At 43.2% G+C, this 26242-nt stretch overlaps 1 protein-coding gene across 3 annotated transcripts; it reads right to left on the reverse strand.

Moving 5' to 3' along the window:
* Positions 1 to 9647: 9647 nt before the first annotated feature.
* Positions 9648 to 26195, reverse strand: ccar1 (cell division cycle and apoptosis regulator 1). 3 transcript variants are annotated; one of them, XM_061690366.1, is made up of 26 exons: positions 26157 to 26195; positions 25072 to 25239; positions 24570 to 24754; positions 24373 to 24483; positions 23514 to 23546; positions 23228 to 23418; positions 22458 to 22584; positions 22149 to 22268; positions 21287 to 21476; positions 21047 to 21179; positions 20170 to 20325; positions 19861 to 20086; positions 19670 to 19783; positions 18818 to 18984; positions 17924 to 18134; positions 16704 to 16787; positions 14959 to 15147; positions 14671 to 14862; positions 14119 to 14358; positions 13916 to 14048; positions 13627 to 13709; positions 12710 to 12853; positions 12508 to 12628; positions 12249 to 12431; positions 11357 to 11562; positions 9648 to 11145 (listed from the first exon to the last, which is right to left on the reverse strand). In XM_061690366.1, exons 2-26 carry the CDS (start codon positions 25187 to 25189, stop codon positions 11071 to 11073), a joined length of 3732 nt encoding a protein of 1243 aa, XP_061546350.1. In that variant the 5' UTR covers positions 25190 to 25239; positions 26157 to 26195; the 3' UTR covers positions 9648 to 11070. The 3 variants fall into 3 exon arrangements, with proteins under 3 accessions (XP_061546350.1, XP_061546349.1, XP_061546348.1); XM_061690365.1 differs by having other exon boundaries at positions 12710 to 12850; positions 21047 to 21191; XM_061690364.1 differs by having other exon boundaries at positions 21047 to 21191.
* Between the last annotated feature and the right edge of the window lie 47 nt (positions 26196 to 26242).

The following is a 26242-nucleotide window of genomic DNA, read 5'->3' on the forward strand; positions in this document are numbered from 1 at the left end:
GGTGGTGGGGGTTGTAATTGATGCAGATCCAGTTAGAGGAGAAAAATGAGGAGTTTGTTTTCGGTTTTCACCATTTGAGTGTTTGAATGGAACACAGACTCAAGAATTTAAACGATAACCGGTGACCATTTATAATAGCATAAATCATCCTCTGTGGAGCAGCAAGTAGCCTACTAGTTAGCCAACTTGCTCATAACGTTTTAGGAAAAATGTGACTCCTAAATTGCACAAAAAGTCATTATTTTAAGATTTTTACAATAATTTAATAGGGTTTTGTGCCACTTAATTAGTGGCGTGACTTATTCTTTGGGCTCCTTAAAATTCTAATTGAGCAAATATGTTTTGCTTTCCCAAACCGTATTTCCCCGAAAAATGATATAAATCGCCTTTGTAAAGTTGTGTGTTTTACTGTTCCTGACAAGAATTTTGTATGATTTTGTACCAGTCACATGAGAGGAGCCAGATGAGATGGCTCGGGCATCTGGTTAGGATACACCCTGGAGGCCTCCCTGGCGAGGTGTTCAGGGCACCTTCCGCCGAGGGGGGGGGGGGGGGGGGGGGCCCTGCGGACGACCAAGGACACGCTGGAGAGATGGATGGCCTGGGAACGCCTGGACGAAGTGGCTGGGGAGAGGGAAGTCTGGGCCTCCCTGCTCAAGCTGAGCGCAAGAAAATGGATGGATGAATCGCTTAAGTAAAATTGTGAATTCTTCAAAAGACCACTTAAAAATGCTTAATTATTGTATCATTAAATATGGTCTGTTATTTCCCCCCCCCCCCCCCCCCCCCCCCACCAAAACACTTTCCTCATAATAATAGAAATATTCTCATGTGATTTACTGATTGAATAAGGATTTACCTTTTGGTTGAGGTTTTACAACGTGGACAGTTTGCCCCGGGAAAAGATTACAGTATTTCCAACATTTTTCAAATTGACCAAATTAGAGGTTGACAAGCAACAGATTGTATTTGACAGAACACCTAAGTGTGGCCAAGTGTGAATTTTAATAGGACGACAAAGTCATGTTTTTGGAGTTTCATTCATTGGATGACGCTTTACTTAAGGTTTTTACCATCTTCCCTGCTAGTGTGTTATTACCATTTCCTCGTTCCAGCACTTTGCCTCCAACATCAAAGCAAGTGCTCATACATGTATTTGTGTGCGCGTGTCCACCACGAAGACAGTGAAGTGCTTCATGCAAGGCAACAAATCAACGGGTTTTAAAGAGAAATCAGAGTTTGATTCACTTAATTAGAGTGCTAAAGCCATAAATGTGGATTACTAACGTCTATGATTGACTCATGTTGGTTTAATAGGTCACTAACAACACGTCCAGGAAGGCAGGAAGGAGGATGGATTTGAGACCGAAAGAGAAAAGTCTTTTTTGGGGAGCGCTTTGTAGTAGAGTTAACACGTGATGAGTGAAGGTTTACACCCATTTCCTGATGCAGCACACACACGCACACAAAGCCTCTGTGGACATGTAGCTTGTCACAATCATGTGAGAATGTGAGAGATGTGTACAGCGGCACCCTGAGTGTCCAAATGTCACGTTTACAGCAAGTCAAGTTACGCTGCAGTCGCGAACGCTTAAGTGTTCTGGGTTGTGTTGCCACAACAGGGTGGGCAGACGGATGGACATAACTAAATGTAAATACTGTGACCGACTGCGTTACTTGGCTAATAAAACAACAATGGAGGACATTTGGTTTGATTTAAAAAATATATATACAAGTTTCTCATTGTTTCACTGTAGTGACTAACAAAGAGCTTGGCTAAGGCTCAAACGTTACCAAAAGTGGCCCCCAAAAAATGAGGACGGACCGTACTTGTTTGCCCAAGTGTGCAGAACGTACTTATTTCGTCTTATAGTGGGCAAAGCCAAGGCTTTCATTGACTCATATTAGGGTAAGCTTTTATATAAAATGTTTACTCGGGAATCGAAAACGTCCCTAATAAGTGTATTTTGGTACAGAATTTCTCCCAACGTAGCGTCAATACTGTAGATATATAAAAACGTCTACCGGTACCGTTTATATTGTTATTTTGTGGGGTATTGTGCTAGCTCTGTTGCTACACTAATGTAGCGTCCGAGAAAGTAACAACAACAAGTCGCTTTTTTTCTATTACATCATCGATGCGCATTACCTTGCACGCATGACCAATCAACCCACAATGAATCAAACTGTAAAAACTCTCAAAGAGAGAGTACATCTCTTGTCATGTCGAGAGAGAGTGGTGCACAGGGATGACGTGCTTCAGAGACAGTGGCGGTTTCTGATATGGGAAGCGGCCCAGGGCGGCATTTTGCGGGGGATGGCAATAAACAAAGTTTACTGAACTCAGACTATGTGAGACGTTACATGAGATGAGTCCTTGTGGGTGGCACTATTTTTGTTTCTGGGCAGTTTCCACTTAAAACAAATGCCTGCACATGTATCCAGATTCTCAGCAATATTTAACCAACGACAATCAGTCGTGTGCTTGCCAACTAACTAGACCAAAAAGAACTGCATCACTTGATATTAACAGCACTTCTCGCTCCACTTTTTGTATTGACATGTGCGTCGCCTCGTCAGAGACAGACCACCAAGCCGTAATGGCCGAGTAGCTCTTAAGAGCTCCCATGTGATGACTTTCTCGCGACTTTATGAGGCAACGCAGAAAGTGGAGGCCGGTTTTATAGGTGGCATAAAGTCACGAATAAATCAATTGATCCGCTCGCTTATGAAGCAGCATGACCTGTCTCCCATTAAAAATGTGTGGCGCATTATGAAACTAGAACTAGTAGACATTCCAACAGCTTCTTCCCTCTTGCGATCAACTTCTTAAACACCTAACCTATAATTCCATTACAACAAGCTGGCAATTTTTTGACTTGAGTTCGTTGTCACATTTCTGTGGGGCCAATTATGTATTACTCGTGCACTCACTGTAGTTGTCTCGCCATGCTGCACTATTTGCATATACTGGCCACTCATGCCAGAGTAGCATCTGCTCCATTTGCACACTGATTGAGGAGTATCTGTAACATTTGCACAACCGACATTGTCCCAGATGACTCGTCACTTTAAACCGCATCCACTCCTTGAAGTCTCAGCGCCCTTTGCACAATGGTCATTGCACCGGACTATTGCAATATTAGTCGTTCGAACTGCTCTAAGTGCTAGAGGACTCTGCATCTTTTTGCACAATTGTTTTTTGTCAATGTCTTTATGTCCCCAAAGTGTTCTGTAAATTGACTGTTTGTTGTACTAGAGCGGCTCCAACTACCGGAGACAAATTCCTTGTGTGTTTTGGACATACTTGGCAAATAAAGATGATTCTGATTCTGATTCTGATGAAGCGTAAAATACGACAACGGAGACCCTGGACTATTGAACAGCTGAAGCTGGAGATCAAGCAAGAATGGGAACGAATTCCATCTACAAAGCTTCAACAATTAAATGTCCTCAGTTTCCAAATGTTTATTGAATGTTGTTAAAAGAAAAGGTGATGTAACACAGTGGTAAACATGACCCTGTCACAGCTTTTTTTTTGGAACGTCTTAGAGCCATAAAATTCTCATTTGCTAAAAACAATCAAGTTTATCAGTTTGAACATTAAATATATTGTCTTTGTATTCTATTCAATTAAGTATAGGTTGAACATTATTTGCCAATCATAGTATTCTGTTTTTATTTATGTTTAATACAATATCCCAACTTCATTGGAATTGGGGTTGTACTACAGGATTAAAAAAGGTTTAAGACACTGTAATATTATGCAGTTTGAAAATGTAATTTGGTGATTTTTTTTCATGTACCACTAAAGGAAGCCCACTTAGCACTAGTGGCACTACTGTTGTATCACAATTCACTCACACGTATTTCGTAGTGTTTCTCTTAGCTGCACTGCTTTCAATACGTATATGTGGATGTCAGATTTTTTTTTTTTTTGTCCAGTCAGATTTCAGCCTCTATTTGTTGCCATGTCAGTCTAATCTGCCCAGGACCGATGTAACAAGCTATTTTAGCAATGGGACTGTTGGTTTGACCAAACAGATTTCAAATTTGTCCTCACACGGCCAGTTACCTGTCCCTCGATCAGCATTTTTCTGTCCTCTGATTGGTTTGTCAGAGCAAACTTGTTACACCTAACCTCTGTACGTGCACAAATACATACTCAACGGAGGTATGAATGTATGGTAGCAAACGCCCTTTTCCTTCTAAAATTGCTTTATGGTTTTGCCCAAAACAAAACGCATCTTAAATCAGTTTCAATCAGCTACTGATGGTCGTCACTGCCGCCTGCCATGTGTCGCCTAGCACCAATTTATGGATCCAGACAGCCTCCAGCTAAATGGAAACAGAATCTTTACACTGCTTTGAAGACCTTGGTGGTCATGTGACTAAGAAAAAAAAAAAAAAAAAAAAAAGTGCTGCATATGTGCTTCATTAGCGAGACCCGCTATATGCACAGGACTACAAAAACAGCATGGGCTGGAGTAAGTGAATTACAGTATACATAAATATACTAAGACAATACGCGTGAGAAGGAATGTGCTTCCTTCCAGTCATCCCTGCTTCACAAAGTAACACAAAAACATGCAGGAAGTGCCTCGCCACCACTTCTTGCTAAGATACACAGAGCGAGGAAGTGATGGAAACAGTCAAGGTCACAGGAGGCCAATAGTGGGAAACAATGCAAAATAACATGTTGTCATGGGGGCCTGTTATCAGAAGCACATATAGACAGACAACCCTTCACACAACTTAAGTCTTAAACGAAAAGGACATGGACGTTTTTGGGAATGTCAGAGGAAACCGGAGCACCTGGAGAAAACCTACGCACGCACAGGGGAGAACATGCAAACTGAGCCGAGATTCAGACCCAGAACATCTCGACTGTGGGGCCGTGGTAGCAAACGCTTGGCCGCCGTGCAGTATGCGCGTAAACATTTGCGTGCAATTTCCTACGAAATTCTGACGAGCACACACATGCACGCAATGCTTATTTTGGCACACGTTTGCGTGCCCTTTGCAAAAACACACCATAGGAAGTGTTTTGCTTCCACTGCTAATGATCTGTTCCCACTGTCATTATCTTATCAAGTGACAGAGTAGCCCTCGGGGGGCCTAATGCAGAGGCAATTAAAGAATATCTGCATTTCCCCCCCTGAAGTGCAAATCCAAAGCCTGACTTGAATGCTCTTCTTTGTCCAACTATTGTTAGGCGTCTGAAATGTGACACTGGCTTCAGTTTGGTCTGAAGCCGTGTACCGTTGCATTAATTTGTCAAGCAAAGGAAGCAGCTCATCGTTCATGGACGACGACACCGCAGGGCAGGGGGGTTATCGAGCCGATAGGGGAGATGAGGCGTCCGCTGCCTTTGCGCTGGTGAACGCCCCGCAGGCACCCTGTCAAAAACAAGGGTGCAACTTTCTCACAGTGAAAGCCAGTATTCCCTGAGAGGTGGAGTGAAGGGGGTGGGGGTGGCTTCCCCGCCAACACCACTTTGCAGTGCCACTCCACAGGAAGTAGACTTCTTGCGGTGAGGTCCGTGCGACGAACAGGGGCCCCTCTCTCTCGGCGCACTCAGCCATAAGGGACCCGCAGAAGGAGCCTCTTATGTATCAATTACCTAACATACCAAACAGGCCCAAAAAGGGTGGTTGACTTGTTTGTTTGATTGTGGCGACCAGGGCATTTCTGGCAAACCTCTTCGGGTGAACAAAGAGTGAGACAGAGATTTATGGACCCCAGAGGACGTTTAAGGGATCCTATTTGTTGTCGTTGCATCTATTACAATTCATCACCCTGCACTGCAGTGGAGTGGCGATTTTGCAAAAGGGGCAAGTGGAACAGTGGCCGCCAAATAGGTTTCTGTTGCCTCTCTCTGTCCTTTCTCTGCTAAATATGGCAGCAAAGTCCTCAAATTGCCAACGCAGGAAGCGTGACAGATGCATGACAAATATATGCTGCCTTTGACAGCAGCGCTCCCCAACTATTGGGCCGCGGACTGTCTGAAAGTTTGACGGTAGTTCCATTTTTTCCCCCAGGTATTTGTAGCAAGTGCGAATTGAACAGCAGAACAATCAAGAGAGAGACTATTGCTGGGGTGGTCGATTTGTGTTGAAGATAAAACAGTTTTGCCTATGTTCGTCAGGTCACTCGTATCTCAAGGTACGGCTGTACTTTGGTTGTTTGATTTCAAACTTGATGGGTGGGCTGGCACTCAGACAATATTCTCATTCATCCAGGCCATTTTATTCTCGGGGCTTTGAATCGATCGCAACTGGACTGTTTTTTTTGTCTTAGAAGATGTTTGGCCTCTCCTCCGAGCAGGCTTCATCAGTTTATGGAACAAGGGTTAGAGCATAAATAGTTGAGTCTTTACACAAACACTCTAGAAGGACAACTATTTGTATACAAACGGTAGAAACGTCTATTTTCCTTTAAGCACGCTATTGCAGCTAAGTATTATCCACATCCTGAGTATTCAAGCAAACCTACGTGATACGAATGTCCTGCATTTTCACAGTAGAATTGCCAACAGTCATCTTAAAAAATGTCCACTTGGTTTGCATTTACAGTCAAAAATGACCCTTGGCCTTTATCCGTTTTCAGTGGAAAAAAAAGGTCATGTACACGGCCCCTTAATTCAGACATTGCACACAAAACACAAACTTGTTCTGTTCTGCTTCATCTTGGCCAGGATTTGTTTCCTATGGAGTCCAAATGGTGGGCGGGATATGCCCCGAGACAATCGCGTGGCCTACTGAACGCAGACTCCTGCCAGAGTTGAAAAGGCGACACAGCGGGCTGTGTGTGAGGGACGGGGAGGAGCTTTTGTCATGACAAGTACGAGTGTGAACTTTTGACATGCACATCGGCTGGATGGAGGGGGGCTGATAATGGAAGCCAGTGATTAGTGATTAAGTGCTGAGTGAGGAGAATTGAGATAAGGGAGAAAAAGAACACACCAGGGTTCGTGGTGGCCAACGCTCTGGCCCAGTGAGGACAAATATAATATTAGTTAAACTCACAGTCCCATTACTGCTGTAATCTATTTTAAGGTGCATCGGTCAGCAATACCGACACTGAAGGCCGTGGGCACATTTCACTGACATGGCAACAAACTCCTAAATGCGATTGCGAGAAAATAAATAAATAAATCTAACGTCAACAAGTACAGCCGAGAGATAAAACGAAAAGAATAGACTGCTGGGAGTAAATTAATATAATTCCCCGGCACAAAAATCTGATATAATACAGTGTGTATAATATTTTAAATTGAGGTTGTACTGGTGCATTTCAATTCGTTAGAAAAGTCTTGAAAGCTGAATACAGCTTAGTTCAATTCAAAAAGTGAAACTCATAGACTCACTACAACCACTAATATAGTCCATGATGTTCTTGATTTTTCCCTTTGCAATATCTCCAGAAAATTAGAATACCGCATAAAAAAGAAAAATCTAACAATCATGACGTTTAACAGAAATTGGTCAAGAACTGGACTTCTGATAAGTATTTTCCGCCTTCCGCAAAACTGCAATAAATGAACTTCTCTACCATATTCTAATTTATTGAGATGTACCTAGAAATGTAGGTCAGTGCTTCTGATTGTGTTTCGACCAGCACAGAAGGCCGCACTGGCAGTAAACGCTCAGCACTGACCCAGGCACTCCGCAGGCCTCAATTACATGGAGCGCACGGATCAGTGCAGAAGTTGATCAGTTCTGACCCCCTACTTTTTTTTAACTAACCCCGTCTCCAGAGTGTGACCCCGCATTGAAACGAGTTGATTGTCAGCTTGCAAGAGTACAAGCTCTTTGATATAGGGGGTCCCACAAAGGGCTTGCGTCTGTTACAGCCAGGGGAGTAGGCTCACCCGGCCCGCTCTCTGCGACCGGCCTTTAATTTCACACGTCGCATGCATACGCATAAACTCGCAAGTGCAAAAGCTCTGTGTGTTCCTCAAGGGCGCGGGGACGACGACAAATGAGGTTTGTTTGTCAACTATTCGGCGTGGAGTAGCAGGACGAAAGCCGTCACATAAGCCAAGCGCTGTGTGACAGATCCACATTGTTCTCAAGGAAATGGTGCAGACAAGCTGCAGGCGCTGCACAGATGTGCTTCCTGTGCCCCTTTTAAAAGAGTTTTTTTTTTGGGGGGGTGTTATGGTGTTTGGGAGTAAAAAGTGAGAGTCCCGCCACATTCACACCATTCTGCAGCGTTGTGAGAGGGATTAACATAAGGGTGGGGAACCTACAGCCCGTGGGACATACACCTCAGAGGAAAAAACAGATGTCTATGAATTACAAATTATTGTAGTGTATTAATGAAAGTATAATGTGCGTTTGCAACGAAAGAAACTGCACAAATTGGACATTTCCGTCCCTTGTGTGGCTTTTGGGTGAATATAAGATACCATTTTTGTTCCCGTTTTAAAATCTAAATATAAAATAAGAAGTACAAAATAGGGAAAAGTTTGATCTCATTTAAAAATTCTCTAGATTCAATTTAACACACAAGATAAGAGGAGAGCAATTGTAATTGCTCTCCTCCTTAGCAATTGTAAACTACAAGCACAATGATAAAACATATTGTTAAATCAAGCATAATTATGATTGGTTTTTTTTTTTTAATATATAGAGTGCTTGTATTGGGTTTTAAGATTGTAAGGGTGTGCCTAATATTTTGGTCATAAAGGGAGAGTTGTGTGAGAGACTGCAGAGGCATAAACAAAAGACAAAAAGGTTCAAAAAGGTCAAAGATCTAAAAGACAAGCAGCATCCGCACCCTGCTTAGCTTTGTAACACAGCATGATTAATATTTCTCAACCCAACTGTGTCTGGCCACACCCGTAATAATCTTGTTCCTCCGAGCATGAGGATAATATTCCTGCTAGATTGTGTGAAATAATCCCTGGAATGGGCCCAGATAGTGATTAGATTTCCTGGCATGTTGCAGGTTAGTGATTTACAATGTTTATAGTGTAACGTTTATCGTGAAAACTTCTCAAATGGCAAACAAGAATGAATGCGATAAAAATTGGCTTTTTACAACAGAAGCCCTTGCGGGTACTGGCTTTGGTTGAAAAAAAAAAAAAAAAAAACGGAGTCACAGTGTGTAAATTCAGTACGTGGCAGCAGACAAAAATGAGTGCCACCCGTGATCTACAGGATTAAGTCAGTTTAGCTTTTTATTTGGCTTTTTTCTGTGATGCCACCACAGTAGAGTACCAAAGAGGGAACGTGTGACGATTGCGACTGAACAGGATTTCAAATGTTTAAGGGTCTGGCTGCTCAGGACAATATTTTAACCAAGCAGATGTTTCTACAAAGGTGCATCTCAATAACTGTATTCGTGAAAAGACTAACAAAAAGCCACATTTTACCAACTCCAAGAAATTGGAATGTTACATCAGACAGTCAAAACGATTCTAATATGGAGATGAGTTTGGAATTGCCCTTCTGAAAAGAATTCTCTCACGTTGAATGAATCCGTATAATTTATCACTTTTGGAATTGCAATGCTGAAATAAAACAAACCGTTGTATTCTAATTTATTGAGATGCACCCGTTTATAGCATGTAACGGAATGCTTTACAGCCAACAACTGTATGAAAATGATCATTTTTATTATAGTTGGGGCTGCCACTGTGTATAGCGGTATACACGTTTGCCTAACAGTTCAAGGTTCGGGGGTTCGAACCTCTGGCTGGAGTTTGCATGTTCTCTCACATTTCAAAAACATAAATGTTATCTTCATTGAAGACCCTAAATTGCCCATAGTTTGGAATGATTGTTGAGTCTTATGTGGTCTGTGAGTGACTGGCAATTGGAGGGAGGTGCCACTATAAACCTAACCTTCTGACAGAATTCTTCAAGAACTCAAAAGGCAATAGCCAAAAGAAGAGAACCAATAGGTGGCAGGCACTCACCCAAAGTGGCACACGAGGGCAATAGAAGGCTTTCCAGTACCCGGGAGGGTTTTTGATGCCTCGCTGAAGGGCACCTCATGCAAAGAATCTAGCCAGGAGCACTTTCAGTCACGGGTCACATTCTTAACCCGTCGATGCTGCGTGTTGAAACAAATCTGTCAACAGATCCTCAGATAACAATATGTCAAAAGTGGTCCCACGCATGTCACAAATTGAGCTCAAGGCTCTCCCTGCTGGTGAGAAGTGGCGTTACAACAAGACAGAGCAACACTCGTGGGGGACATTGTCGCATATACAACAGAATACTTTTCAAAACCTCGGTATACACTTTGAAAGCTTTTCTGAGTGTATAACATACATGGGTACAAAAAAGGCTGCATAGTAGAACCCTACTAATGCATTTTGTTACATTACACATTTATTGAGCTTACCGGATTAGTTTGTTTCCAACAGTGGAGGAAGGAACACCCAAAACTTAAATCAATTCAAGGAAATACAAAAACAAACGGTTTGTGTTTATTCTATTCAACAGTTTTGAACAGTGGATGAAGTCTTTTATACAAGTCAGAATGAATCTCATAGTCGTCCATCCAAGGTTTTCGTCTTTTAAATATAGTTCATTAGGAATTCTCTGGCACATAAATAGCATCAGTCTTGTTTAGAAGGAAAAAACTAAATCTCTCAATAGTACAACTGTCACACAAAACTGGGACAACAGAATGATGGCAAAAAAAAAAAAAAAAGTTAGAAAGTGATGATAAAGCGTTGTAAAAATAAAAAATATGTACAGAGCGGTCAAAAAAACCCCCAAAAAAACAAAAAAAACTAAATTGAGAATAAACCCATGTAGGGAGTTGAGACATGGTCCAAACAGTTGAAGTAGCTTTCGTGAATATTTACACTTGAAGAAAACGAGTGTTAGGACAGCAGTAGACAACCTTTTCCCACCATGGCCATGCAAAATGTAGGGGGGGGGGGGGGGCTTTTTGTGTCAACAATCAAACAAACAGGACGAATATTTGTGGGTCTAATATATCCGGGGCTTTTCCTATTAGTTCCTCTGAGGTTTTATTTGTTTTTAGCATTGCATGGCAGGCCACTCTCGTATGTGGCCCGCAGGCAGCAGGTTCCCCACCCCGGATTTAAGAGGTGGTTTGATCATCAGCGCCGTTCACTTGAAGCGGCACAGTTTCTTCATCGTCATTTCCGTCTTGAGCCTGAGGGGGAAACAACAACAAATGACAACGCGTCCGCTTTTTGCATATCAGTTGTAGCGCTCGTTGCTGCCGGTCTTTGAATGTAACGGAGTACAAATAATTTGTTACTGTACTTAACAACAAAGTACAGGTGTATGAAAATTCCAATTATTTCTGGCAATTTCCAGTACTTTTTAAAATTCTAGTCTAATTTTATTTTACTGGCTACTACCTTTCTCATCACTGCGCTCAGCCCTTTGACCGTGTCTGTTAGGGTCTTGCAGGTCTTGGTGAACTGTTCGTGGTAGATGCTCTTCTGCTCCTCGGCGTCCTTCAACGTCTTCTCAGTCTGCCTCAGGGTGCTTTTCGTCTCATCCAGCTGCTTTGACAAGGACCTGTTGTCTTGTTCCAGTTGCGCTTTCACCTTGGTGTCTTCCTCTGGCAGGAGAGTTAACAGGGACATATTTTAGAAAACCAACTTTTTAAATTGATAACAGCTATAAGTTGTATTACTAGAAAAGTTCCAGCAGAAATGATAAATCTGTTGCAAATATTACCCCCATTTGTGAATGATTCATTGAGTGTTAGGCTTGCCTTTGTAGAACTATTTGTAACTTTGGCCTCAACAAAATGGAAAGTCTTTACAGTGGTCCAATTCTGAACGACTATTGCTAAACTGCTAACAGTTGGCATGCTAACATATGACAAGATGGCATCCTGAGAAAAGATAAACCAAAGGCAGATAGATCAGTGAGGATTTAACTTTATGCCCTTGAAAGAAAATAGCTCAAATGCTAACATTAACTTTGAACTATTTCGAAAGATAACACTGACATCTTTGAGTCTTATTGTTTACAAGCATTTTGAATCGGTCAATGAGAGGAAGCAGGAGTGGAACAGTCAGTCTTCTTTACCAAATAACAAAAGGTAGGCAATGTGCCAGTCCACCTCTCCAGCAGTCAGACAACAAGAATGCTGAATGTGGTGGAACTGGGCTTTAGTGTAGCAAAGCTCAAATTGTGTCAAACCATATAGTCCAGCTGGAGGTCTGATACAGAGTGTAGCTTGCAACATGTGAGATGAAAAACAATTCAAACAGGTGGAGTCAAGCATTAAGTATTTACCCATTTTGGCATCCTGCACCATGAGCTTCTGTTCGATCTCCTCTCGTGCCTTCTCGCACTTCTCCAGCTTCTGCATCAGGCTGCCAATGTCCACCATGGCTCCGTTGTACACAATCAGATTACTGGACTCGCTGGTTTCTGACCGAGCACACGACTTCGGAGCAGGAATCAGCTCTCTGTTGCCTGAGAGGAAGAAAACAAGTTTAATATTTTGTGTTTTTAATAGCTCTTGTGCAGTGAGCGTCACCCATTAGCTCACCTAAAAGGCTTTCCATTTGTGCTTCAGCGGGGGAGAAATCAGCCTCATCCTTTGGCCTATCTGTTAGTTTGCGGTAATAACACGACTCTCTCACAACCGGCTTGTTCAGCAGTTTCTTTATCTGAAACAGACAAAAGCTCCATTGGAATGACACACTCGAGAGGGTTTGTAGTGACCAGACTGAGAAACGACTTCTGCTCACCTGAGCGCGTGAAAGGTGCAGCCCCAGCGTGTACAAGATTTCCTCCAAATCTTTCTCTAGCAGGTACCCCCAGTGACTTTGGTCAAAGTAAACAAAAGCCATCAGCAACTCCTTGTTGTGTGTCACCATCTGCTTCTTATCCTGCTGGCAAAACAACCCGCCGTATTGTATCTTGACTGCGACAGTCCTCATCATGACTTAAAAGGGGTCGTATAATGGAAAATAATACAGTACAGTGATGCCTTGGCTTACAAGTTTGATCTGTTCATCACTATATGTGGTGGCTTAGCACAAGCAATATTTATTGCCAGCCTGGACACAGAGGGGTGAGCATTTTCTCTGGAGTCTCAAGAATCTCCAATAAGACAAACAAATATCTATATATAAATATAATAAAAATCACTACATTTGTTCATCATAGCATTTGGAAAAATAAATAAATAGCTAGAAGGGTCAGAAAGGTTGCTAAATATATTGAGAGATTCACCGAGTTAGTCGGCATGGTAACAAAAGCAGTACTTGGAATCTGACTGAGATTAATCTTCCCCCAAACCAGCATGTGATGTCAGAGTTTAAATAATTCCAGCGGAAAAAGACACAGAGAAAGTGGAACTTGAATCCATCACAGCTTCAGAGTGGTGCCTGATTTCTTATCATTTGCCACTATTTTAATGAAGTATTTTTAAAAAATCCTAGCTTTTAGATGACAATCAATGTGAAAAAAATATTTATTTACATACAATCTTACATTTATGTACAATGAAGATGGACATTAGTGCGAGTTGTGACATTTTGCCGCTCGTATTTATGTGGTAGTTACTGCTTTAATATTAAAAACCAATGTTAAAAACCTGGAAAAAGGACCGCCTCCCAGACTTTTTAGTGTTCTTGCTTTCTTCATTTATGTAGCAGCCTACCTTGTCCTTTATACTCTTGTCTTTTGGCGATTTGCGATCATCTTTGCGATCTCTTTTGTCTCTCTCGTCTTCATCGTTCTTGTCTAGGAGACAAATTGAAATACGTAAACATATCAAATGTGATGTCAGAGTAAATAATTTCAACGGAAAAAGCCTCAGAGAAAGTGGAACTGGAATCCATCACAGCTTCAGAGTGGTGCATGATTTCTCAACATTGGCCATTATTTGAAATGAGATAATCAAATACTTGTTGGCTTTTAGATGACAATATGAACAAATACAGCATTACCATCATCGTCGTCATCTTCATCTGCGTCTTCGGCCTCCATGGGGTCATACTCGTCTCCGTTGGCCGTGCTGTGAGCGTCTTCGTTCTCCTCCTCATCACGAGACTCTTCCTTCTTCGCAATCTTGTCATCGCTCTGCTCGTGTATGCAAAGCGTGTGATGAAAACAAAAGCCTGGATCAAAGTGCCAGATGTGCGCGACTGACCTTCCTCCTCTCAACCTCTTCCTCCTCTCTGGATTTCTTCGCTGCCGGCTCATCGACGTCCTCGTCTTTCTCTTTCTTTATGTCCCGCTTTTCGGCCTCCTTCTTCTCAACCTCTTTTTTGGCCTTTTTCTCCTTTTCCTTCTTTTCATCCTTGGCGGGAATAGCGGCAAGGGCTTTGTATATGCGGTAACCGAAATCTCTCTGGAGCATCTCATTGAACAGCTCAGCGAAGAGGGAAACCTGGAGGACAAGATTGCCGCTCTTTAGACAGACACAAACAGTCTCTACGTTCACAATATAATGAAGCCGTTATTCACCGCAAATAGCGAAAATCTGCAAGTAATTGATGCCAACCCCAAAAATGTTTGGAATTGCCTACATATGCTAGAGATGGCAGAAAACATTTTTTCTATTAGGCTCCTACTCGCAACATAGTCCCATGACACCACAAAGGCTTTGGCCTGAGATTTACAACAGCTAACATAATTGGCAAATGCCAAAACAAAGCCTACGCGGGGTTTCACTGTCAAGACATCTGTTTGCAATTATCACCTCAAACGAGGTTTCCTTATTGTCCTCCAGCCTGTAGTCCAACAGCACACTTAAGGACATCACACTGCAGTCAAATTTGCCGTTCTTGGCGGCCCAATTGGGGTGAACGAGGATGGTGGGCTCATCGGGTAGGATGTAGCGTCTTTCCCGGCGCTGGCGCTCCAGCTCCTCTTGCCTCTTCTTTTCCTCCTCCTGGAAGAGAAGGGAACGGTAGCGTTTGATAATTTTGTGATGAGAAGTCTTTCTTAGCACGATTTCCCACACTTAGCAGTCAAACGTCTCGTGTACCTCTTTGTCCTCCTCGGTGCGACACGGCTCTTCTTCCTCGGGAGGTTTAATTTCCGGTTTCTCAGGCTCCTTGGACTCTTCCACCTGCTCCTCCACCTTCAGCTGCTTGGTGAGTCGGGCGATCAGCTGTGACTTTAAACCCTTGGAGCTCAGCGTGCGACAGTCGAGCTCCTTGCGCAGGTCATTCACCTGTTAGGCAAGTTAGATCCAAAATGTAGTCAGTCACTTGAAAGTCATTATCCAGTGGTAGGTTAACATACGAGGCCCCGAACATTCAAGTTGTTGGTGTTCCGAACAGTGGTCGAATTAAATTATTTGTTTTGCTATGGAATCCCTTTACAACATTCAAAACAGTAAGTACAAAGATATTGGAGTTTGCCTTCTTGTGCAAACTTGTTAATTAGACGCCGCTCGTACCATTGATATGTCTGACTGGGCCCACCATAAACCGAGGGTCCCTAGTCCCAAGTAACATGGGGAGGCAATGTACCCAGCCAACCTGTCACAGCAGTCACACAAGCAAGAATGCTGAATGTGGTGGAACTGGGCTTTAGTGTAGCAAAGCTCAAATTGAGTCAGACCATTGTCCAGCTGGAGGTCTGACACAGAGTGTAGCTTGCAATGTGCAACTGAAATCCATCCGACCGTGGGCTCTCAAGTATTTACCCATTTAGCTGTCCTGCACTGTTCGATATCTCTTTAGTACGGCAGTAACAGTGTTCCTTCTTGTGCTACGGGATGTAGTCTTTTGCCCCTGCGCAAACTACTTCATTGCGCTCCGTTCATTAACTCAATAAGTCATAATTACAGTAAATGTTGGTATATGTCAAGAGGTTGAGAAGGAGGAGGCCGAAAAGCGGGACATAAAGAAGGAGAAAGACGAGGACGTCGATGAGCCGCCAACGAAGAAATCTAGAGAGGAGGAAGGTCAATCGCGTACACATGGCACTTTAATCCAGGCTCCTCATTAGACAACAGCAAGCAGTGCAAAACGTGCAGTCAAAAGTTTCAAGGTCAAATTAGGATCCCTTTTTGATAGTATATAACGCAATCAAATGAAAAAAGTTAAGCAGTAACTACGCGAGCGCATGTCGTTCGTAACCCCAAAGTGGAATTTTTTATTAATTTAAACGCTCAGCAGTACTTTACTCACGGAAAAGACGTGGTTATTATGAGGTTAAAATGGATTCTTACGTACGTCACTAAATTATAACAGCTTTAATATTTACTGTGGCTTTATAAAACAAAACAGGATAGCTGACTTCCTGTAAATACTACACTAGTGAGCATGACTACGGTTTGATTACATGATTGTTTGAAGCCGAACTAAAATTTTGTATTCTTTATGGCTGGTGTCTTCGGGACAAAAGCTAAATATATGTGTATCATTTATTTATACAAATATGATATAGCAGTACGTAAACACAAAGTAAGCATTAAATATTGTAATCTTTGATGGCTCTGTGGCGACATCTTGTGTTAAAAAAAAAAAAAATCATAATAATTAAAAATTATTTTAGAATTTTGTTTTAAAAATACATTGTAGGCATTTAAAAGTTCCTACGGTTGCTTTGATCCGGTCCCCTTCTTCATTCACCTGAACCTGGAGGAAGTGTTTTGACCCGTTTCTGCCATATGCAGAAGGTTGCGTATATACTGGATTGACCCCAATTTCCTAAAATATGGCATTATTTGCATGTATAACAAATCCAACCTCAATGACAGCTTGTGCGTTTGAATATTACCTTCATCGACTTCGGATCAAGTTTGGTCCAGTGAGTGGGGGTGCAGACATCCTTGGATTCGTCACCATCCTTCTCCTCTTCCTCCTTGAGAGAAAGTCGAGTCAGAGAAAGAGCGAGGGAGAAAGAGGAGGGACAGGACAAAGTCAGCACGTCGCTTGTGATCCACATAAGCTACCAAGTTGATCCGTGCAAGATCACAAATGTCTTCTCAACAAAACAAAAAAAGAACAAAAACAAACAAAAAAAGCAAACAAAAAAAAAAGTCTTGTTCTAGTGAGCTCGACTGTGTTTTAAGTCCACTGCTACTGAGGGGTACACAGGGAAGCTCTCTAGCTCTTTAACAACCAGCTGCCAATCAATCAGCCAACCAATCAATCTGTGGAACACAAAAAAAAAAAAAAAAAAAAAAGGTAAAAAAAAATAAAAATTTCAATGAGGTGTATCTGTACCATCGGGAGATCTGGTCTCCAAACGGGGTGAGGGTCGGGGTGGCCCTAACAACTACTGGCTTTGCCAATTATGGGGGCTTTAAGGAACTACATGTGACGTGTCATTCAGTGCAACCAACTGCCCTGGAAGCGCCAAACTCTACATGTAGTCCAAATGTAAAATATAGAAGCCAACAAGAAGAACAGACAAGGAACACTCGATTTGAGGGGGGGGGGGAGGTTCTCGTTTCACAATCAAATTGGTGTAAGAAATCATACGAAAATAAGACATTTCTATAGCAAACATTATCGGCATGCAACTGACTCCACAGATTCCAGCAGTAATCGAGTTCCACAAGCCAGCGTTCAAAAGCAATCACTGGTTCAAATTTAGGAAATCATCTCAGATTAAAAGATTGTTTGGAATGATCAGCAAAGAGCAGAAACAAATAAAAAATGATTAGACCCAGATTAGCAGTACATTAGACAACCTGGACGCTGTTTTACCAGTTGCAAAGGGCATACACAAACACAAGCTAGTCTCACTGCTTCCACTGTGTGTCTGCTGGATGTGGGGGGAGGGGCTGAGTGCTGATGGTGGGATGGAGGAGAAGAGGAAGGGGATAGGTGGAGGAGTAAACAGAGGACGCCTAGATGAGATTGGCTGGAGTCGTAAACTCCGTGTACATGTGTTTTGTATGTGATGTGAGCTGTGTGTGATTTATTTTTTGTAATTCCTGTGCCTTCCTGTGAGAAGCGGAAATGAGAAGAGAGGGATTAGCGGTTCAGTGCCTGTTCTCCATCCGCCTCCTTTCGCTCGGCCGACAGCTTCTCAGCCAGCTGCTCCCGGAGTCGCCGTGACAGCGCCTCCCACTCTGAGCGGGTAGGAAGACAATGCCAAACATCCGGAAGAAACAAAACCACTGTCTCCACATGAGCGGGGACTGTCCGCCCCTTGTGTGTCTCCTCCGGCCGGTGATAGCGAATCTCTGCAAAACGATACCTGTCGCAAAGGAAGAGGGTGCATTGGAAAGAAACATTCTGGTCAGGGCAAAGCATAACAGGCAAGCCTGGCTAGGGCAAACCTTTAGCTACCACTGCCTTCACTCCCCTCCCCTTTGGAGTCACCGAAGGACCTTATAAAGGTCATTACAGTCACCCCCTCCCCCACACAAAACACACAGAAGGGCCTGGTCTGCTGCTTTCCAATGGTTGTCATGGTGACGGGAGCCAGTTTGAGAAGGTTGACAAACAAATAACATGATATAAATCACAGCCTATATAGCCCCCCACCCAGCCCTACATTATAGAGCTCTGCCTTTAACCTATTTTACATTGGAATGTGCAAAAAATAAAAAATGAACATGAAAGCCAGTTCAATAAATAGATAATATTTAAACAGAGAGAACAGAGGAACACAAAAATAAAACAAAAGTGGTGGCAGTGTCATCTGGTCCAGGCTACTGCTTCCAGCCAGTCCCGTGTTTGCTTTGTCATCACGGTGAAATGTGTATGTGTCAATTTAAACAGTGTGACAGAAAAAGACAGCAAAGATGACAACACAGAAAGGGCAATACAATAAATGATTGTACATCAGTGGTAATAAATGAACACCATGAAGCATATTCAGATCATTGCGTTTCGCACTTGAACAACAAAATGATGAATGACAAGAAGAGCTCTTACCACTGAGTGCACAGACTCAGATCTATGCTTGTGAGTGCCTTGCAACAGCGTATAGCTGTCTTAATGAGGACTGAGGGATCCTTTTCTGGCTCGGCTCCATCCAGAGAGGGAGACCAGTGGCCACCGATGGCCATGGCCTCATCTTTGCCTCTCATTCCCACTAAAAACTGAAGGCGAAAAAGCAGACAAGAGTACAGAGGAGAGGCACAGAGTGAAGGTTAGAGAGAGATGAGTGATGACGCTAATGATCATCTGCAGCAACAAGCTTACCCTCCAAAATAAGGCTGCATCTATAGAATATTTTTAGAATCTACCAATTATCCCATCGATTAATTGGATAAATATTGATTTTGTGTTATTACATAGATCATTGTGGTTCACTTGGGGCCACCGTCATGTTCCACACGGTAATATTTGTGACTTTTAGTGTGTGTGGCTTTAAAAAAAGTGGCCATAGTGGTAGGCTATATTAAAATTAGCTAACATCGGTATCTTGTGTCAGCAATCGCAGAGGTGCTGCTGTGGTATGTTTGTTGTTTGCAGTAGGCACAATGCATTTTGCTATCCTGTTGGCTTGATTGCGAAGTGATCCCAAACTTACTCTCTTTTACGCACTGGCTTGCCATCATTGAGTCAACTTATACCTACAAGGAGTGGCGCGTGTGCAGCAGTTAACAGTCAAGTGAAAAAATGATCACTGCGAAAGTTAGAGTCAGAGACTCTGATTGAACCTTTTTTTTTTTTTTTTTTTTTTTTTAATAATCAATTTGATGAATCATTTAAGCCATACTCCAAAACCATAGACGATGACATCAGTTGATCTTATTCCACACGGAGAAGAGCAACATCTACCTTGATAAGTCTTGCGGGATGCTGGAAGGAATCTCTGACCTCCTGGGAATCTTCTGCAAGGGCACATGACTTGTGATATAACTCCTCTAAACTTGGGTTAGCCAGCAGCATCACCTAGGGCAAAAAACAGATTTATCCAATTCAATCACACTGCCTAAAATGTCACGGGGAAAAGGTTATGTTAAGCCTACCTTAGCGCTGTACGTGTGATTGGCATCAGGCGGATCCAGCACAGCTGTATTTTTCACAAAAGGATCCACCTCCTTGTGCAATATGTGGAAGTTACACACGTTGCTGAACTGAAAGGGTCGGGTCAGGGGGAAGCCGTCCACCCAAGTAAAGGCAGCGCCAAAGAAGTCGCTGGGAATATACAGACTCTGATAGCGTCGCCTCAGCTCCATCATGTCACAGCTTGAACTGGGAACGAGAAAAGAGGCACAAGTTACATCCTCCGATGCTAAAGTTCCTGCTGTGATCCAGTGCAACCGTGTTCGACTCACGTGTCCAAACTGAACTTGGAAAACTGCACCGTGTAGCGAGGGACCACCCTGCGAGGACGCCGCGGTGAGCGCTCTCGCCTCGGGGAGCGCTCTCTGGAGCGTTTACGCACGGGGGAGCGCTCTCTGGATCGCCTGCGCTCACGCTCTCGGTCTCGGCTAAAGAAGCGAGAAGAGAGTCGCTTGAGAAAGTGACAAGCACCACCTGTTACCATTTAATAGACATTTTTTTGTTTGTAAACTTCCAGGTGGCAGAACATGAGTGAAACAATGACAAAAACTTGTGTTCTGGGTTGGATCGCCAGATATTCCATAAAGGTTTCAGGTTTTTTCAATTTCCTGACAAAATAAAAATGAACAAATCCAGCAGAAGTGGCGTAGCCACCGCTTCTATTGGGACAGTCAACCACACAAATGAAAGACATTTGCCTCACAGGTGTGTAAAAATGTTCAGTTGTCTTTTGTGTAATTTTGCAAAACATAATGGCGACCCTTGCTTGTAGACGACAACGCGCTATCCATTTCACTGTCAAATGAGCATGTCTGTGCAATCAGTTTGAGAAAAAGAGAAGTGTCTCAATGACCTGAATTGCCACATTTGTTTTTGAAGCAACTTTTCGGTTGAAATCTAAATCAAGGCCAGCGTTCCATCACCCTTCCAAGAAGGTTACCTCAACTGACATCTCCACTCAAACTATGGCGGTGTGTGTGTGGTGGGGGGGAAACATTCAAATAATTTTCTCTGTTTTCTCAATTGCTCTGCCTTGGTCAAATGACACGCTAGGGGTTCTTTTCTAGTGGAAAGCCCTGTCTTCTGCCACGAGTAGATGTGTGACTTCATGGTGAAAAAGGTCTATATAGTTTGATTATCCACAATGACCTGCGATCCTCTTTACTGCGGAGGATGAGCTCAGGGGGCCGATCGTTGCGAGGAGGGAAACGTGGAGGAGGCTCAATCCGTCGCACCGGCTGCGGTTGTTGCATGAGTCTCACTGGGGGCTGAAGCAGACCACCTGGAAACACATCTAGAGAACAATGTCATATTGGTTTCGGCAGTTTTACTGCCAAATGTGATTGCTTTTTATAGGGGTGAGCCTAAACTGGTGAACTTTTCTCTTACCTTTGGGAGGCGGCTGCGGCAGCAGAGGCTGAGGGGGGTTTTGGAGGAGAGGGCCAAGTGAGGCAGCAGACAGCTGGGCCTGCAGTAAGGAAGGAGGAGGAGCCGAGGGCGGAACACTGAACGTGGTCGGAGGAGGTAGGGACTGAAGTATGGGGGGAGCCTTCATCATGTTGGGAGGCGGAGGATGACTCTAGGAAAACACCACAAGAGGTAAAAGGAGAGAAATAAATGTCAGTTGATAAAAATGAATTAATTTCTGTCTGACTGAAAGTGGAATCGCCATCTTGAGGGCTTTGAGTTCATTTTAAACTGCACCACTTAACAAGCTGTATGATAATGAGAGGCATAATTTAGCAATCAATACAAATGATGGATTTTCCATTTTCTCCTAAAATACTCAAACTTAAATCGGCCTCGCTTTTTAAAGTAATATTAATGCTGAAATCCGAGACCCCGAATCCGAAGAAATACAATTGCAAATAGCGCCACTATAAACGTAAGGCTCTACAATGCCACACTGCTTAAAGCACTAATTCCGTATAAGTTGCACTGACTATACTTCTCAAAATGTGTCGTATTGCAAATAATTTCTACCATAATAATGTGAGACGGAACATCTGAAAGAAAACTTAACTTATTCAAATTCACATGTACATTGTTTATCTAGATTAAGACAGCACCCTGGCAAAAGCATGCAAAGTCACGAGTCCATGATAAGGCGCTACAAACAAATTTACACTTAAAACTGCCAAAGCAAATACTGTCGAGAAGAGATCTGTGATTATGGTTCAAGTTAAAAATGGAAGCAAAAGGAATATGTCACACGACGACAAAGTGTGTGATTTATGGTCTAAGTGGTTACATTTTGTCTGCCGTCCGCAGCAGGGTGCATGTCAGAGTAGCGCAGCTGTATCCCGGGCTCATTGTAAAGGCTGCCCAGCTGTGGGGAAGCTTGAGGTAAAGGCTGAGGCTGCTGCTGATGCTGGGGAGGGGATTGAACACAACTGTCAACCGGCAGTTAAAATCTAATCTGGAGAGAAAAAAAAACTAAAAACATGTTAGGACTTGCAGGGTTCAACTCTTATTCAATGAAAATCGTTAAAACTGAAAGGGATGAATCTTCACACATTTCACACAATCAGCTGCATGTACAAACTGCGAACGCGCTCACCGACTGGTTTGCGAGCTGAGGTAAGGTCTGGACGCGCTGGGCGTTCCACTTGAAGGGCAGGTTGGCGTTGTACACGGCCTCCACCAACACCCTGTCGCCCACTTGCGGTGTCTTCCCTTTAACAGCGCTGGAGCAGGGAAAATGACAACAGTTATTCTCTAATGTCAGGACAGGAAGAAAAGCAGAATTAAACTAAAGAAACAACTTATGGAGTACCATACATTTTGCAAACTGATGAAATGAAATTCATATTAAAATAAATGCAAGTGCAATAATGAAGCAATACAATTTCCTTCCTAACAGCAAAATCACTTGCATTTTTACTTGGACGCCATAGTGAGGGCTAAAAATAAAATAAAAAATAAACAAAATAATTGTTAAAAGAGAAATGCATAGCTGTATGTGAAATACATGGGGAAAAAAATGAGCAAACGACGGTGCTCATTTACACTATGCAGGAGAAAGCACAACTGAAGGAATATTTGTGTGAAAAATTTGGTTCGCAAACTGATTTGTTAACAGGGGCGTTCGTGAACCGAGGTTCCGCTGTACTTTGAATGAAAATGAACAACAAAGAGCTGGAAGCAAGAAGACTTTGCCTCTCATTTGGAGAAATGTTAGCCATCTGCCGAACCGAACATTATACGTTCAAGGCAAGCAGAAAACATCCAAATACGAGAGAAAACCAAAACTTTCATCCTTACCGTAGGAAAGGGACAGACAATCAATACAGACCATGAACCCACTTAAGAGCACGTGCTCCCATTCACCTTAGTTGAAAGAAGACATCTTCGTCCACAAAGCCGAACGTGTCGTGCAACTTGTTGACAACGCCGGTGAAGACGCGTTGCTTCTGTGGCTGTTGCTGGTGGCTCGAGCGCGGCGTCGGGTAGGACACGGTGATCTGGGCCGTCTGCTGGGGATTGGACAGGCTCAGGCTGGTGGGCAAAGCCACTGGAGGCTGAGGGATGGCGAGGAGAGGCATTTGTATTCTTCGGCACAACCGAATGACTATGAAAAGGTATTAGCGGTGCATTGCAGATTATTTCGTGTTACCTGTGATAGGAGTGCCGGTTGCGGCTGTGGAAGCTGGAACAAGAACCACAAAAAAAAAAAAAAAAAAAAGGGGTTAACATTTTTTTAACATTATTGATTAATTAGGGATAAGTATAATCAACGACAGTAGCTCCTTGGCTTACTTACATTTCAGTGTTACGAACAATGAAGTACTGTACTTTGCACAGCGCTGTAAGAATCCGTCGTCATGCCAATAAGTGTTCTTATACAAATATTTACTGTTACTGTAAATGTGACTACTACTGTAAAAGTGAATATTAGAGATAGACTCGCTGCGTTGTTCAGGATCATTCGCTCATTCCCTACTCCCTCATCACTATATAGGGATTTCTATATCGTGGACTATATAATTCACTTAGTCAAATAAAAAAAAAATGTTGAACACTTCTCATTTTGTCGTTAATTATGTCACTGCTGTTGCAAAATTACAATGTATCGGATCAACGTCAGCTGGTGGACCTTCCATTAATAAATATTGCAGAAGTAGATCATTTCTAATACCATTCTGTTCTATGCTGCAAATAAACACTATGTCCTGTGTTGTGAGAAGTTACTCTCTCTTTCTGTATCGGCGCAATGCATCATGAGATAATGCTTTTCAAGTGACCATTGGGTGTTCACTACTTTTCAAGATGCATTGTGGGATACATTGACAGCGCTAGATAGGGGATAACCTATACTGACTACAGATTCGAACAGCACGGCAAAATGGCAAACTCACTAGATAGGGAATGCTTCGCAATACAGTCCAAGGCATGAAGCAATTCAGTGCACTACTTGTACTTGTTAACTGTCACGTTCAGTGTGTTGTGTGTGACCAAAGACAATGCTACTTCACCTGATGAGGTACACTGTACAATGTCTGCTGTGGCGGTTGCTGTGGGGGAGGCTGCTGCTGCTGCTGTTGCTGCTGCTGCTGATACTGCTGCAGGGCCGAATTGATCTGCGACTACACACGCGCGCGGAGCAGATAAAACACAAGTGTGGTGTGTGATACACACATATCTGCTACCCGCTTCCTGCGCTTTGACCAACCTGCTGCAGTGCTGCGGCAGCGGCGGCGGCGGCGGCTGCGGCCTGCTGCTGCAGAGCGGCCGTCTGCTGAGACAGCTGATAGCTGGCGGCAGATTGGTTGCCGAGAGAGGCGGCGGCCAAGGCCGACTGCTGGGAGTAGACGGCGGGGGAGGCTCCCAGGAGGGAAGGCTGCTGCACACCCAGAGCTGCGGGAAGACGGAAACAAATTTAAAAAAAAATAAATAAATAAATAAAAAAACTTGACGGGGCACTTCAGATGGAGCCAAAGCCGTAGCGAATGCCACTCGTGTTTTTGGCGTAGAATCATTCAGGCTGTGCAACTATCACTGTTGCATTTTCCTGCATTGCTCAATACTGTAGACAAAAGGGATATTGTCTCCATCTGTTTGCAAACCACCGGTGCCCTTTTGAGGTGATAAATGCATATGTGATGTCACACGTGATGGTTTCAACTTAAACTTTTGGGGTCCCAGTGTAACAAAAACATGTTGGCGATACTCACAGTGCAAGTTGATGTCAAGAGACTGGGCTGTGTGGCCCGTGTGGCCCGGTTGCGAGACGGCGGTGGCCGCAAACTGAGTCGCCCAGGGCGGATTTTTCTGTCCCCCAAACTGGGCCATGACTCACTCGGATGAAAGCTCGTCACCACTGGCCGGCTTGTTGCTTGTATCTAAAAAAAACAATAAGTAAATTAAAAATATTAATAAATAAATGCAACAACAAAAATGCAACGAATTAAAAAATACTACTCACAGGCCTGCTAATGACAAATAAAGAGTCAACTACTCACTGTCTTGTTTATTTTTAGAGGCAGTCAAGCAGACATCGCATGCAATAATAGTGAGCTGCACATTTTTAAGCAGAAAGCAAACAACGAGCACTGACAACGTGAACACGCGGGTCAAGGGCAACATTACATTGCGAGTGCGACATATTTCAACCTTTAACTTGACATTATACGTAAATCACGTAATATATGAACATCAAGTCACGTCGGCTCTGAAAGGCTTTATTATAGCATTCGTTCCGCCCGCGAAGCGACTATAATGAGGGAGTAAAGGTTGCTTCACCAGAATGTACCGACTTAATTTGCCATATTTGGCAGTTATAGTAAATGAATAATAAGACTGTTTTTTTTTTTTAAAATAGCTTATGCTGACACAGCAAATCCCGAAAGCTATCGAGCTACCGCTTAGCCACTTTTAAAATGACATCAATTCCACGTTGCCATTGCAGAGACGCGTTTGCGTGCTTAAGTCGCCGCGGCTCCCTTACAGAGTTGTATCTTGTTCCCAACAACTACATTTAAGTTCAGAGGCGCTATTAATTTGAGACACGGGCCGCGAGGGGAACATTTAGCGTTAGCATTAGCTTCGCAGGCAGAGAAGCCGCCTCGTGCGAGATTTGTTATGGAGGCCTCGGCTAACGTTTTGCTGACACTAGCAGCTGACTGCTTGTCACCAGCACGCGCGACGTACCCACGTTAACGAGCCCGGTTAAATAACACGCCGTTTTGACCTCAAGCGATGTGTAACGAGTAAATATCGGGGTATTTATTATTTTTAACGAGTATCATCGTCGCCTTACCGTTGTCCACCGTACCCCGCCGGCCGTGCAAGAACTGCGCATGCGCGTAACCAAGAGCTATTTTAAGAGTACAGTACAGTATTTTA

This window comes from Phycodurus eques, chromosome 11 (genome assembly GCF_024500275.1).
Source record: "Phycodurus eques isolate BA_2022a chromosome 11, UOR_Pequ_1.1, whole genome shotgun sequence".
Lineage (NCBI taxonomy): Eukaryota > Metazoa > Chordata > Actinopteri > Syngnathiformes > Syngnathidae > Phycodurus > Phycodurus eques.

Bases quoted from the DNA above. Each gene is read 5' to 3' on its own strand.
- ccar1 (XM_061690364.1), bottom strand. From the start codon at position 25,189: ATGGCCCAGTTTGGGGGACAGAAAAATCCGCCCTGGGCGACTCAGTTT. The intron at 24,484-24,569 runs GTTGGTCAAAGC...GCGCGTGTGTAG, and splicing joins CTGCCGCAGCACTGCAGCAG to TCGCAGATCAATTCGGCCCT. The intron at 13,710-13,915 runs GTAATGCTGTAT...TTTGTCTCCTAG, and splicing joins TGAAGATGACGACGATGATG to ACAAGAACGATGAAGACGAG.